Source organism: Berghia stephanieae, chromosome 11, assembly GCF_034508935.2.
Source record: "Berghia stephanieae isolate SIO BIC M18660-M18661 chromosome 11, UCSD_Bste_1.3, whole genome shotgun sequence".
NCBI lineage: Eukaryota > Metazoa > Mollusca > Gastropoda > Nudibranchia > Aeolidiidae > Berghia > Berghia stephanieae.
The window spans coordinates 39,018,841-39,035,032 of NC_088370.1; the positions used below are offsets into that span (position 1 = coordinate 39,018,841).

Consider the following 16,192-nt stretch of genomic DNA (forward strand, 5'->3'; position numbering starts at 1 on the left):
GGGCTGTCAGCTCATGTTTATATATATTTTTTTAAATTTTAGATTTTTATTTTTTTTAAATTGTATTCATTTATTTTTTGCCAGGAATTTTTAGTTTTTTAGCATATTTTTTTTTTTCTAGTCTTAAAGAAATTATTGACAATTTTTTAAATTCTTCATAGTGAGGTAAAAATGATTATTTGAACTAAAGTAGCCAATTCATTTTTTTTTCCAAGCAGCATATTTGTGTTTATTATTTATTGTGCGGCTATGTGGTCTAGTGGTATGACATTCGCTTTCGGACCTGAAGGTCCTGGGTTCGAGCCTCGCGCTCGGCGCATAGTTGAGTCCTTGGAAAAGGCTCTTTACTCACATTCTCTCATTGTACTCGGGTGTAAATTAAGTACCTGGCCGTTAACAGCGGTGCCTTCGTCCGAAAAATTGTAGTATCGCCTAACAGGCAGCATGTCCCATCCTACATGTTAAATGTTGCTGTTGACCCCGGACCCCTTGTAAAGTGCCTTGAGCACATTTAGTGGATATTGCGCTATATAAAGCTCTTTTCTTTTTTTCTTTTTTTTTTTTTTAAATTAGCCAATTCACTTTTTTTTTTTTTTTCAAGCAGCTTATTTGTGTTTATTCTTTCTTTCAGGTTGCATTGCGATTCCCAGAGAACTTCTGGTCTCAGTCATGTCCTGGTGTTCGGATGTTTGGCCGAGTTCCCTTAGACGACAGTCATCACGGGGTGTTTAATATCTTTCAAGGAATCTCTACTCTCAAGGTATCCGGTATAGCTTTACTTGTGACTAATCGTCACAAAACGTTATTGTGTCTGGATGAATTGGATACTTTCATTAGAAAATTTAAATAGCTGCAGCTGCTTCTTCTTCTTCTTCTTCTTCTTCTTCTTCTTCTTCTTCTTCTTCTTCTTCTTCTTCTTCTTCTTCTTCTTCTTCTTCTTCTTCTTCTTCTTCTTCTTCTTTAAAACGAATCCATGTTGGACATAGCCTCCCAAACAGTTCAACAGAACTCCTTTCTGGTTTGCATCTGTGCCATACATCCTGTCTCAATGATTATTCTCCCCATCCATTTCGCAATGTTTTAGGCCACCTTCTCCTTGGCCTCTCTCTGCTCCTCCTGCCCTTTGCAGGCACCCTCTATGCAAAGCTTTTCTATTGTAATGTGTCTCTTGATGTGTCCGTAATGTGTCTCTTGATGTGTCCGTAATGTGTCTCTTGATGTGTCCAAAGTATGACAAAGTAAGCTCCAATTTCTTAAAGGCTGAGGGTCCCAATGGCTCAGTTGGTAGAGCACTCGCTTCACAAGCAAAGGGACCGAGATCGATCCCGGGTGCAATTGAGATTTTTCTGACCCCCCCACCCTGTTCACCCACAGTGATTCAGTAGCCTGTTCTGATAGCTCTGGCAGAAAGTACTTTGCGATAGATTAGTTTCCTATCCAAAGGATGGCAAGCAATTATCCAGGATAAACTCCGGCTCTGAAGGACTAAAAAGACATGAGCTAGCAATCTTTGAAGCCTTTTCTCTCCAAGACACAGATGTTTGATGTCTTGGCTGTCAATCGGTTCTCAGGACCTTTCTATAGCCCTGACGTCATCTCAACTGTATTGAGAGTAGTCAGTTTTGATAAATTATAATTTTTTTTAAAACAACCTAATTTTCCCAATTCTGATCCATTTGACTTTAAACTCTCTTTCTTTTCCTCCAAATCATTCCGACGTGATACCAGTGTCACATGATGGCATTACATTTAACTTTATCGAGTGAAAGAAATACATTTATGTGTTGATTTCCACAATTTTACAATGTGTAATTCATTTTATTGTGTGTTGTATTATTTTCCCCCCACATTTGGAACCAGTTTCTCATTCTATACAATACGATACCAATACTGGGTGCTTTTTTTGTGTGTTGTTTTTAGTAGTCACACTCTTTCAATATCTGATACAGGTTTTAGTGAGGTATCCATTCACATCTGAATAAAGTAGTGTATGTATCTGGGTGGGGAGGCACTTACTGCATCTTCTATCCCCCTATATTTGTTTTCCAACATGCTTTCTGTCCTTGTCTTGGAATGAGTTTACTTGGTTTTGTCCAGGCCCTGGCCGGATACCCTAGCTGGGAGGGAAACAGTCAAATGTTTAGTTAGAGCTTTGGGAGATGATATTTTTTTCCTTGTAATGACCTAAATATGTTGCAAGCGCTGTAAAACCATTAAAAACAAAACAAAACAAGCAAAGTAATGGATCATGTATAAAGTGCTTTCAACAAGGACACACATTTCCCCATGAGATGAATGTAAGAAATTTTATTTAAAATTAATTTATTTTATTTTGTGTGTGGTTTCCCCCCCCCCCCCCCCCCCCCCCCCCACATATTGAACCATCTGTTCATTCTATACAATGCAAGTCATTCATTAGGTTTTAAAAAGAATTTGTCTGTGTGTTCTTTTTAGTAGCACTCTTTCAATATCTTGTTTATACTGCCCTAAAGATAGGCGCTCATTCACACCTGAATAAATTGGTGTATTATGTATAAAGTGTCTTCACCAAGGACACATATTTTCTCATGAGATGAAGATAGGAAATTTTATTTAATTCATTCATTGCATCTGAATCTATTTATTTTTTCTATTCCTCTATTTGTCTAAATCTATACGTCACTGACACACTCACGTTTGTTTCTCTTTTGATTTATTTAGACTGACTCAAGCCCCTGCCACCACCTTATCTCCTACATTGTGGGTAGCAAAGTGAAGGAAGTTCTGTCCAAAACAGATGAAGAGATCGTCTCCCTTCTCATGGAGGCCTTGAGGGCCATGTTTACTTCTAAAGTGAGTGAGACATTGCCAGGCCAGGCCAGTAAGAAAAACCAAAAAAAAATCATCTTGAGCCTTTATATAGCTCAGTATCCACTAAACTTGCTTAAAGAGCTTTACAAAGGATCCATGACCAACAGCAACAAGTAATATGTAGAACGAGACATGACGCCTGTTAGGCAATAGTACAGTATTTCTTTTTGATAGAGACAGGGCTGTTAACGGTTAATTTTACACCTGAGCACTGTGAGAGAATGTGAGTAAAGAGCCTTCTCCAAGGACTCAACTATGTACCTAGCGAGACTTGAACCCAGGACAAGACCACATAGCCACACGAAGAAAAGTTTGTAAAGAATGGAATTGTAAAGCGAGTGCTCTACCAATTTATCTATCATTCCCTCCTTTTACGTTTACAATGGCTTACCTCTGTCAGGCTGCATGTAAATTTTTAATTTATAATGAAAGTTCTAGAAATGATATTCGGCACCCCTTATCTGAAAATCCTTTCCAAGATATATCAGAGACAGTAATGATGCAGATTTTTATAAAAACATCCTAAAACGTTTCTTTTTAATTTGTAGCACTGTAGAATTATATTGCTTTGTTTCATATTGCATGTTTGAGTGAAAGTAGCCACGTTACTGTTAAGCGCTTTGAGCTTGTTGATATATACGGGGGGAAGACGCTATATAAAAACCATATATTATTATTATTATTATTATTATTATTATTGTTATTATTGTTATTATTATTATTATTATTATTATTATTATTATTATTATTATTATTATTATTATTATTATTATAATATTTGTCTTTCTTTGTAGACCATTCCTGAACCCATCTGGAGCCTGGTGACCCGATGGAGTTTTGACCCGCTGGTTGGAACCGCCTACTCCTTTCTTCCTGTTGGATGCGATGGATCTGTCTATGATGTCATGGCACAGGAAATAGATGGAAAGATCTTTTTTGCTGGCGAGGTATTAGTTACGAGCCATTAGAGATAAGGGAATAAATCTATTTAAAAGTTCTTACCTCATAATTCTTGTGATTAAATAGATTTCCCCTCTTAGTTTCATTTGTTAACCACAAAAAATAGGAAATGAGAACCAACTTTAAATATTTTTACTCTTCTAGTCATATTTATTATGATCATTGGCCACTGTGGGGTGAGTTGTATTCTTGATAAAGAAAAGGACAATGCAATGCGCTCACAATTCAATTCATTCTTATTGCTACTATCGTGTATAATAAAGAACTCTGAACACATGTTCATATTGTAATATTGACAAAACTTTGAAATCATCCCTTTAAAGATACAATGGAAACAACAGATTCTGGGCAATACTCTCATATTCAACCGATGTAACCAATATTTTGTTACTTATGAGCAAAACCACTTTAAAGTTTCTCTTTTTTATAAAAAAAAAAAAGATTTTTGTGTTTGTTTTTTTTTTCAATTTGCTCAATTTTTCCTTCACTTTTAGAATACAGGTTTAGAATTTACACAAAGTTTTCTTGGGTGCTTTAATTGTGATTCTAGAACTTTTTACTATCCCATTTTCTTCCTTTTTACTGGCGCTGATATAACCTAAATGTGTTGCAAGCGCTGTAAAACCCTTAAAAACAAAACAAATAAAAGTTATTGTTACACTTGTAACCGATTCCACTGATGATATGAACATATTATATACAACTGTTTCTCTTTGCTCTCTGGGTGGGGATCCTGACCTCCCATAGCGGGCAGTGAGGTACACACTGCGTCTTCTATCCCCTTATATCTGTTTTACAACATGCTTTCTGTCTTTGTCTTGGAATGAGATTACTTGGTTTTTTCCTGGCCCTGGTCGGAGTCCTGGCTGGGAGGGAAACAGTCAAATGCATAGTTATTGTTTTGGGAGATGATATTTTTTTCCTTGTAAATCATCTCTCTCTTATGTATTATTATATTTGTTATTTTTAATGTTTTATGTAAGCATTTAAGTGTATTCCTCTTTGTTGGATTTTGTGCATGTGTCCGGGTGAGACTTATAGGTGGTCTCAAACTAAGTACTTTGATCGTGTGCTCTTGGAATCTACATCTGATCCCTATATGTTCCCAGTTCCCCTATGTCTTACTTTTTCTTGGGTGCTTTATTTGTAATTCTAGAACTTTTTACTATCCCATTTTCTTCCTTTTTACTGGCACTGATATAACCTAAATGTGTTGCAAGTGCCATAAAACCCTTAAAAACAACAAAACAAAACATCTCTTTGCTCTGCTCATATTCCTCAGGCCACGTGTCGCCAGTATCCACAGACTGTGACAGGGGCTTACATAAGTGGAGTGAGGGAGGCCAGGAAAATTATCCAATGGCAGTGAAGCATTCCATTTCGATCACCCAAATCAAGTTTCAAACCTCAAACCTACCAACCTCTCAAGAATTTATGTTGTCATGTGGTAGTTCAATATTTGTACATTATCGCTAAGTTTTGAACTTTACCAGTGTAATCAGTTGTTATTGTGATAAAAATATAATTTTTCTTTTTTTCTTTTTCATTTTTCAATCCAAGCCTTTCAATATAAATTTAATCTTGTACTTATTTATCTTCTTACATTAAAGTAATTAAAGAATAGTAGTAAGGGAAGTTACATGATGAATAGTAAGGGAAGTTACGTGATGAATAGTAAGGGAAGTTACGTGATGAATAGTAAGGGAAGTTACGTGATGAATAGTAAGGGAAGTTACGTGATGAATAGTAAGGGAAGTTACGTGATGAATAGTAAGGGAAGTTACGTGATGAATAGTAAGGGAAGTTACGTGATGAATAGTAAGGGAAGTTACGTGATGAATAGTAAGGGAAGTTACGTGATGAATAGTAAAGGAAGTTATGTGATGAATAGTAAGGGAAGTTACGTGATGAATAATAAGGGAAGTTACGTGATGAATAGTAAAGGAAGTTATGTGATGAATAGTAAGGGAAGTTATGTGATGAATAGTAAGGGAAGTTACGTGATGAATAGTAAGGGAAGTTACGTGATGAATAGTAAGGGAAGTTACGTGATGAATAGTAAAGGAAGTTATGTGATGAATAGTAAGGGAAGTTACGTGATGAATAGTAAGGGAAGTTACGTGATGAATAGTAAGGGAATTTTACGTGATGAATAGTAAGGGAAGTTACGTGAATGAATAATAAGGGAAGTTACGTGATGAATAGTAAGGGAAGTTACGTGATGAATAGTAAGGGAAGTTACGTGATGAATAGTAACGTGATGAATAGTAAGGGAAGTTACGTGATGAATAGTAAGGGAAGTTACGTGATGAATAGTAACGTGATGAATAGTAAGGGAAGTTACGTGATGAATAGTAAGGGAAGTTACGTGATGAATAGTAAGGGAAGTTACGTGATGAATAGTAAGGGAAGTTACGTGATGAATAGTAAGGGAAGTTACATGATGAATAGTAAGGGAAGTTACATGATGAATAGTAAGGGAAGTTACGTGATGAATAGTAAGGGAAGTTACGTGATGAATAGTAAGGGAAGTTACGTGATGAATAGTAAGGGAAGTTACGTGATGAATAGTAAGGGAAGTTACGTGATGAATAGTAACGTGATGAATAGTAAGGGAAGTTACGTGATGAATAGTAAGGGAAGTTACGTGATGAATAGTAACGTGATGAATAGTAAGGGAAGTTACGTGATGAATAGTAAGGGAGCGGGTGGTTGGATGGGACCATCACCCTTGAATCATATACCTATGATGTTCGCATGGGTGTACGATCCGATAGTGATGTCGTTTCTTCTTCTCTTTACTAGCCTATCCTGCTTCTTTGGTTTGTGATTGTATTTTTGACAGGGGATATTTTTTTTTCTGTAAATCTTCTGCCTGTTTGTTCTTGGTTATTTATAATTTAGCTTATATCTTTAGGTTATGATTTTGATTTACATTTGTACTGTTTTTGTTAGATTGCTTGTTTTTTTGTTTCAGCGGTCTCTCATATAACCTCAATTGTGTTGGAAGAGACCTAAAGCAATAAACAAAAAAAAAAAAAAAAAAAAAATAGTAAGGGAAGTTACGTGATGAATAGTAACGTGATGAATAGTAAGGGAAGTTACGTGATGAATAGTAAGGGAAGTTACGTGATGAATAGTAAGGGAAGTTACGTGATGAATAGTAAGGGAAGTTACGTGATGAATAGTAAGGGAAGTTACGTGATGAATAGTAAGGGAAGTTACGTGATGAATAGTAAGGGAAGTTACGTGATGAATAGTAAGGGAAGTTACGTGATGAATAGTAAGGGAAGTTACGTGATGAATAGTAAGGGAAGTTACGTGATGAATAGTAAGGGAAGTTACGTGATGAATAGTAAGGGAAGTTACGTGATGAATAGTAAGGGAAGTTACGTGATGAATAGTAAGGGAAGTTACGTGATGAATAGTAAGGGAAGTTATGTGATGAATAGTAAGGGAAGTTACGTGATGAATAGTAAGGGAAGTTACGTGATGAATAGTAAGGGAAGTTATATGATGAATAGTAAGGGAAGTTACGTGATGAATAGTAAGGGAAGTTACATGATGAATAGTAAGGGAAGTTAGGTGATGAATAGTAAGGGAAGTTACGTGATGAATAGTAAGGGAAGTTACGTGATGAATAGTAAGGGAAGTTAGGTGATGAATAGTAAGGGAAGTTACGTGATGAATAGTAAGGGAAGTTACGTGATGAATAGTAAGGGAAGTTACGTGATGAATAGTAAGGGAAGTTATGTGATGAATAGTAAGGGAAGTTACATGATGAATAGCAAGGGAAGTTACGTGATGAATAGTAAGGGAAGTCACGTGATGAATAGTAACGTGATGAATAGTAAGGGAAGTTACATGATGAATAGTAAGGGAAGTTACGTGATGAATAGTAAGGGAAGTTACGTGATGAATAGTAAGGGAAGTTACGTGATGAATAGTAAGGGAAGTTACATGATGAATAGTAAGGGAAGTTACGTGATGAATAGTAAGGGAAATTACGTGAAGAGTAGTATGGAAAGTTACGTGTGATCGTATACTGGAGGGGAGAAATTTCAAAATAAATTTTGTCAAGCTGATCATTTTGTTTATCATCGTAATCGTCTTTATCTTCATCATTTTCGTAATCATCATTGCCCTCATCATCACCACTACCATCATTATCATCATTGTCATCATCATTACAATGAAAGTAAAGTGAGAAACAAAGATGAGGTAGATGAATCGAAGAAATATTTTACGTCTCAATCATTCTCCTGTCTGTTGATAGAGCAGAAACCTGAAATGTTCTAGTTAACCACATTAGTAAATAAACAAACTTATTATTGTTTTTCACATTTTTGAGTTTCAACCAGCAATTTTTGCGATGAGGTTACACAGTGATTTCAATTTATTAACCACTGAAATGAATTATTTATGTATTTCAAGTTATTTTTCTTATCATCTTCCAGCATTTAAATAAGATAAAAAAAAAAAATCCCTTTATTCATCCCATAGGGGAAATTTGTCTCTCGGGTCTATTCCAATGGAAGACTGGAATAACCCAAGCATCAGCCGCAGTGCAGCGCTGCAAATTAGATCTGCTAAAGTTCTGAAAAAGTGTGTATGAAACCGTGACGGGCAATGTTTTTTCAGACCTTTATCTTACAGATCTGTTAAGCACTATGAAATATTCTTACTTACTACAAATTTCACAATCAAACTGTCGCAATTCAAAATCAAAATCAGACTTCAAATTTCAAACTATACAAGTGGCTGAAGTTACAGACATAGGAATTGATGTTGATTTTTAAAAAATTATTGAGTCCTGATAGCTCAGTTGGTAGAGCACTCGCTTCACATGCAAAGGGATCGAGATCAATCCCAGTTGCAGTCGAAATTTTTTTATGGCCCCTCTGTCCACCCAGCAGGGAATTGGGTAGCTGAGTCTGATAGATTTGGTGGAAAGTACTTTGCGTTAGACTAGCGTCCTATTCAAAGGATAGTGAGCAGTTGTTATAAAACACTATAAAAACCGGGATAAACTCCGGCTCCATGGCTCTGAAGGACTACTTCTATTATTATTATTATTATTATTATTATTATTATTATTATTATTATTATTATTATTATTATTATTATTATTATTATTATTGTTATTATTATTATTATTATTATTATATATTATTATTATTATTATTATTATTATTATTATTATTATTATTATTATTATTATTATTTATTATTATTATTATTATTATTTATTATTATTATTATTATTATTATTTTATTATTATTATTATTATTATTATTATTATTATTATTATTATTATTATTATTATTATTATTATTATTATTTATTATTATTATTATTATTATTATTATTATTATTATTATTATTATTATTATTATTATTATTATTATTATTATTATTATTATTATTATTTATTATTATTATTATTATATTTTATTATTATTATTATTATCATTATTATTATTATTATTATTATTATTATTATTATTATTATTATTATTATTTTATTGTTGTTGTTGTTGTTGTTTTTGTTGTTGTTGTGTGTTGTTGTGTTTGTTGTTGTTGTTGTTGTTGTTATTGTTATTATTATTATTATTATTATTATTATTATTATCATTATTATTATTATTATTATCATTATTATTATTATTAATTGCCACTATGTGGTTTAGTAGTATGACACTCGCTTTCGGATCGTAATCCTCGCTCGGCGCATTGTTGAGTCCTTGTTGAAGGCTCTATACTCACATTTTCTCACCGTACTCCGGTGTAAAATAAGGACCTGGCTGTTTTGTCTCTTTTGGAAAAGAATTGTAATATCGCCTAACAGGTGTTATGTCTCATTCTACAAGTTACGTCTTACTATTGTTCAGGGACCCTTTGTAAAGCACTTTGAGCACGTTTAGTGGATATTGCGCAATTAAAACTCAAGTTTGTTTGTATGTTTTGTTATGTTATTATTATATACCCCATGCTTGCTATTGCTTATATTATATCATTTTGTATAAAGTTTATAAACGACGATGTATTTTTCTTTCAATTTTTGATATAATGTCATTTATATCATGTTCATTACCTCTTTATATATATTTATGTTGACTTTTTCACTTTGTTATAACTGAAAGATGACGATACTTTACTGAAAGGCAGCAATCTTTTTAACTTTAATGTTGAACTTTACGTCGTGAATTTACATTTCTCATTGTTGGGGTTTCTGAAAAGATGACAATATCTACTCTGGGTGGGGTTTCTGACCTCCCATAGTGGGCAGAGAGGTACTGACTGCGTCTTCTGTCCTCCTATATCAGTTTTCCAACATGCTTTCTGTCTTTGTCTTGGGATGAGATTTCTTGGTTTTGTCCTGGCCCTCTGGGTGGGGTTCCTGTCCTCCCATAGTGGGCAGGGAGGTACTTACTATGTCTTCTTCCCCGCTATATCTGTTTTCTAATTGCTTCTGTCTTTGTCTTGGAATGAGATTACTTGGTTTTGTCCTGACCCTGGCCGGAGTCTTTGACTGGGAGGGAAACAGTCGAATGTATAGTTATTGTTTTGGGAGATGATATTTTTTTCCTTGTAAATCATCACTCTGTTATATACTGTTATATTTTTTTTTTTCTTAACATATGATTTGTAAACATTTGAGTGTATTCTTCTTAATGGGGACTTGTACTGGTGTCTGGGTGAGACTTTAGGTGATCTCAAACTAAGTACACTGATAGTGTGCTCTTGGAATCTACATCTGTTCCTATTTGAACCATTTCCCTTTGTCTACTTTTTCCTCAAGTCCTTTTAATTGTACCCTTAGGATGTTTTTACTCTCCAATTTTCTTCCTTTTTACTGGCGCTGATATGACCTTAATGTGTTGCAAGCGCCGTAAAACCCTTAAAAACACAACAAACAAACATTATATATGATTTGTAAACATTTGAGTTTGAGTGTATTCTTAGTTGGGACCTGTGCTTGTGTGTGGATGAGACTTTTAGGTGATCTCAAACTAAGTACTTTGATAGTGTGTTCTTGGAATCTACATCTGTTTCCTATTTGAACCAATTCCCCTTTGTCTTACCTTTTCTTGGGTGTTTTGATTGTAATTCTACAACTTTTTACTATCCCATTTTCTTCCTTTTTACTGGCGCTGATATGACCTTAATGTGTTGCAAGCACCGTAAAACCCTTAAAAACAAAAAGAAACACTCAATGGGGATAATAAGATTTTTTTAATTTTAAAAATTAAAAACTGGAGCAATTGAAAAAAAAAAAGGGGGGGGGGGGGGGGGAAGGAAATTATTATAAATTCCTCATATGTTGTATGCATTATGTGTAGTTCTTGATATTTCGAAATTTATATATATTTCTTTTGTACTGCAATGTTATGCCTCTTTTATTTAACGAATAAATTTACGATTTTCTTCTACTTTAGCTTTTAAAAAAGTAGAAAAATGAAATCCAATTCAAGCAGTTGATAAAATGAATGTGTTGAATTGTTGTCTGTGGGGAACTTTGTGTGGCTTTAACTTTAAGCATCTTTGTGTGTGCAATAGTGAAGATTGGTGCTGAGATCTTCTTGTAGCTATTCCTCTTTTGTCTTATTTCTTTACTTAGACAGCTATGACCAAGTGTGTTGACAGCACTAAACTCTATATACCTTCCTGATGTCTTTCTGTTTTGTGCATCTTTTTATTAGATGTTGAAATGACCTTAAAGTGTCCGAAGCGCAGACTTGTAGATCTAATTAAATACTAACGATACCAGGCTGCTAGAAGCTGTGGATTGTAAAAAGTAATAAACAAAAATGAATAGAACAACTTCAAAAAAGAACAAAATTCCAAACACGGAACGTTTCGGCTCAAACCCTTATTCAGCCAACAATCAAGACATAAATACATTACTAAATTCCAGATAGACGACAGGTATATTTTTTTAGGTCCTCTCTGTAGAAAATTCTTGGAAAGTAAACCAAGATTTTTTCTACAGCGAAGACCTAAAAAATATCTCTGTCGTTTATCTGGAATTTTGTAATGTATTTATGTCTTTATTGTTTTTTTTTTGTTGTTGGCTGAAGAAGGGTTTTGAGCCCGAAACGTTCCCTGTTTGGAATTTTGTTTGTTCTTTTTTGAAGCTGTTCTATTCATTTTTGTTTATTACTTATTAAATACTAGCATGCTGTTCTCATCAGCTAATGAGTGGGTGGAATTCCCGTTGGGAGGGATGGAGGTTTTACCACCAGTCTACTATCCCCATGTGGCTTTGCATCTTAGTTCTGGAATTTTGGATTGTTTGTTTTGCCTCGAGTGTTTTGCTGGGAGTGGGAGGGAAACAGTCGGATGGATTTATTTTCATGTGAGAGATACCGGTTATAATTTATTTTTTCCTTGTATGTGTACTCAATGTCTCAATCGTCTTTATCTTATATGATTGTGAGTGTTGAGAATGGAGCTAGAGCTCATAAGCTTAAATGCTAGCTCGCCAACAAACTTTCATGGTGTTTGTGTATTGACCCTTATGATCTCAAGAAGACGCGAGAGGGACTCAAGATAGATACGTTTGAATGAAACCACTTTGTTTGGACTGGTTGATGGCATCGATTGCTGGGTGGGGTTCCTACCTCCCATAGCGGGCAGGGAGGTACTTGCTATGTCTTCTATCCCCTCTTATCTGTTTTTCAATTGCTTTCTGTCTTTGTCTTGGAATGAGATTGCTTGGTTTTGTCCTGGCCCTGGTCGGGGTCCTTGCTGGGAGGGAAACAGTCGAATGCATAGTTATTGTTTTGGGAGATGATATTTTCTCCTTGTAAATCATCTCTCTGTTATGTATTATTATATTTGTTCTAATTTATAATGTAAGCATTTGAGTGTATTCCTCTTGCTTGTGTCCGGATGAGACTTATTGGTGATCTCAAACTAAGAACATTGAGGATATGCTCTTGGAATCTACATCTGATCCCTATTTGTTCCCAGTTCCCCTTTGTCTTACTTTTTCTTGGATGCTTTAATTGTAATCCTAGAACTTTTTACTGTCCCATTTTCTTCTTTTTACTGGCGCTGCTATAACCTAAATGTGTTGCAAGCGCCGTAAAACCCTTAAAAAACAAACAAAAACAATGGCATCGATTGTAGAGCGTCCCTCTTGGGACCAGGTGAAGTTGCTGCGACAGTCAGGTCATGGGTTCGAATCCTCATCGTTGTAAAGTCTTTATTCACTTTTGTCATCTGGCACTTTTCTACTCACTTCCATTTCTTGTAATTTCAAGCTTAGCACATTGTAGATGATTGGTCTCGAGATCTAATTCTTTTCCCTATTTGAACTGGTTCCCTCTGTCTTACATTTCCTTGACTGCTGTCAGCTTTTCTTCCTTTTTACTTTTACGGGTGCTGAAAGGATGTAAAAGTGTTGTAAAGCGTTGCAAAACCCTTAAAATTAGACAAATATCTCTGTAGATTTCATTGTTATTTATATTATTATGTACCATTTTTATATATTCTTTGTGCAGGGTTTTTGGACTTTTGTGACTTTCTGGTGGTCTCAGACTTAGATGCATGGATAGAACACCCTTGGATCTACTTTACTGTTCCGAGTCGGTCTTCTTTCTTTCATTTCTTGTACCATCAAATCTATTCTCTTTCACTACCATTAGGTTTTGGATCTTTACTTCATTTGAAATTAGGTAAGGAAACTTTGGGATTGTATTTGGCATTATGTTTATATAACATAATATATTTCTAATCAGTTATTTATTTAGAACTATACAATATGTAAAAACAATGCCAAATACCATCCCAATTCCCTTTTCTTGTTTGCAGAAATTCTCTATTTGTTCCCAGTTCCCCTATGTCTTACTTTTTCTTGGGTGCTTTAATTGTAATTCTAGACTATCCCATTTTCTTCCTTTTTACTGGCGCTGATATAACCTAAATGTGTTGCAAGCGCCCTAAAACCCTTAAAAAAAAACAACAACAAAAATTTCGGCATTGAAATGCCTCTGAATGGTGTCTGAAATTCCTGTGAGCCAAATTTAAAGTTGGCGTCTCTCTTTCTTAATGCCCATTATGCATATAGGACAGCAAACGAAGGACCTCCATCTTCCTTAGTCCATGGCCATCATCTTCAAAGGCCTCCATGTTTCCCTCCACTGTTCTCCAAGTCGCCCAGAGCCTTCTTCCTCTTCTCTTTCCGTCATTTCAGCTTTCTTATTTACCAGTTACTCTTGTTTTGTCATCAAGTCGCAACGGCCTAGGTGGGGTTCCCGACCTCCCATAGTGCACAGGGAGGTTCTTGCTGTGTCTTCTATTCCCCTGTATGTTTTCCAATTGCATTCTGTCTTTGACTTGGAATGAGATTACTTAGTTTTCTCCTGACCCTGGCTGGGAGGGAAACAGTTGAATGTATAGGGGAGGTGTTTTGGTTTTTTTTCCTTGTAAATCATTTCTCTGTTATGTATTGTTGTTCTTTTTTTTTTTTAACAAATGATTAAAAAATATTCGAGTGTATTCCTTTTAGTGGGATTTTATGCTGGGTCTGGGAGAAACTTTAGGTAATCTCAAACTAAGTACACTGATAGTATGCTTTTGGAATCTACATGTTCCCTGTTTGTACCATTCCCCTTTGTCTTACTTACTTTTTCCTTAAGTCCTTTTAATTGTACGTCTATAATGTTTTTACTATCCAATTTTCATCCTTTTTACTGGTGCTAATATGACCTAAATGTGTTGCAAGCGCCATAAAACCCTTTAAAACAAACACAAAAACAAATGAACTAATAATGTTGCAAGTACTGTAAAACCACTGAAACAATATATCGGTTCTAAAATAATGTCATTTCAGCTTTCTTATTTACCAGTTCCCTCTTGTTTTGTCATGGCGTCGCAACACCATGCATCGAAGATAATCACGACTGTAAGAGTGGTGAGAATAAATGGACGTGGCAGACGCGCCAAATTGAAAACTTCAAATTTAGTAATTTTAATGTCAATTTTTAGTAATTTAACAAGGAAATTCATAATTTCTGAAATTGTGTATGAACCACCACAATATTATTATCATTATTATTATTATTATCATCATCATTATAGTAGTAGTAGTAGTTGTTCTTCTTCTTATCATTATTATTATTTTAATTATCATTTAAGTATTACTAAGAATTAAAAATTCGTAATTTTCCATAAAATTTCGTATTTGGCCATGAAATTTGTCTAAAATTCGTAAAATTACGAAAAATTCGTAAGATTCGGCATGTATGTCGTGGCTAAGCCTTCACTTTGATTTTATCGATTTCTCTGTGAAATTCAATTTGATCATTAATGTTTTTGATGACACGCCGTTTCTACTGTCCTCCAGCTTCTCAATCTCTCATCCCTTTTCATTTAACTTTTTTTTTTTTTTTAATTATTAAATCTTGGAATGAGAAATCTTCTTCATTTTGCCTTGACCCCCACTGGAATTCTTTGCCAAGAGGGTAACAATTGAATTGCGGTGTTGGTGACTAGAATAAAAATGATATCTTGTCTTGGAGGAAAAACAAATGTTGGTTGTGGTCAATCACTGGATATTATATAACAGTTATAGAGAACAAGAAGAAAAGGATGCAGCTATGTGGTCTAATGGTATGAGAATGATACTCGCTTTCGGATCGGAAGGTCCTGGGTTCGAGCCTCTCTCGGTGCTTAGTCGAGTCCTTGGAAAAGGCTATTTACTCGCATTCTCTCACTGCAATCAGTTATGAAATGAGTACCTGGCCGTTAACAGCATTGTCTCTGTCCGAAAAAATTGTAACATCGCCTAACAGGCATCGTGTCCCGTTCTACATGCTACTGTTGGTCATGCTCCATATAAATTCATATTTCATTTTTCTTTTTGGAAATCATAATCTCCCTACTAATTAAAAAACTATATGTGTGGTCTCTCTCACATTAGAATTAGAGCTGTAGTAATGCTCTTGGATCATGTTTCAGTTTCATGTTTGAGCTGGGCTGCTTTTTCATGGGATTTATAATTATCATTACTGCTGTTATTATTATCATCATCATACATCACTTTTATCTTCATTACCATCTCAATATTGTATGAAGTATGAGCTGTGATTACCTTTTATGCATAATAAACTGTGTTCATGATGCAAGAAATACCATTAAAATTAAATCATAATCTTTACTTCTCAGGCAGTTTCATTTTACTTGTACTTTTATTGTTAATAATATTGATTTCATGTCATGCTGGGTATATTTTAGAAGTGTTTATATGGGGATCCTGACCTCCCATAGTGGTCGGGGAGGTACATGCTTTGTCTTCTATCCCCTATACCCGTTTTCCAATTGTTTCCTGTCGTTGTCTTGGAATGATATTACTTAGTTTTGTCCGGACCCTGG

The 16,192-nt window shown here is 34.8% G+C and overlaps 1 protein-coding gene across 3 annotated transcripts in view; it reads left to right on the forward strand.

The window, feature by feature from the left end:
- The window catches only part of LOC144956959 (lysine-specific histone demethylase 1B-like), a 50,832-nt gene extending 43,683 nt beyond the window's left edge, over window positions 1-7,149 (forward strand). For 2 of the 3 annotated variants that reach the window (XM_078887809.1, XM_078887808.1), the window contains exons 17-20: window positions 632-760; window positions 2,701-2,832; window positions 3,645-3,797; window positions 5,093-6,012. In XM_078887809.1, coding sequence (XP_078743935.1) covers window positions 632-760; window positions 2,701-2,832; window positions 3,645-3,797; window positions 5,093-5,179 — 501 coding nt within the window. In that variant the 3' untranslated portion in view covers window positions 5,180-6,012. Of the gene's footprint in view, window positions 1-631; window positions 761-2,700; window positions 2,833-3,644; window positions 3,798-5,092; window positions 6,587-6,863 lie in introns of those variants that run through there. The other variant, XR_013642049.1, reaches the window with a different exon arrangement.
- The last annotated feature ends 9,043 nt before the right edge of the window (window positions 7,150-16,192 follow it).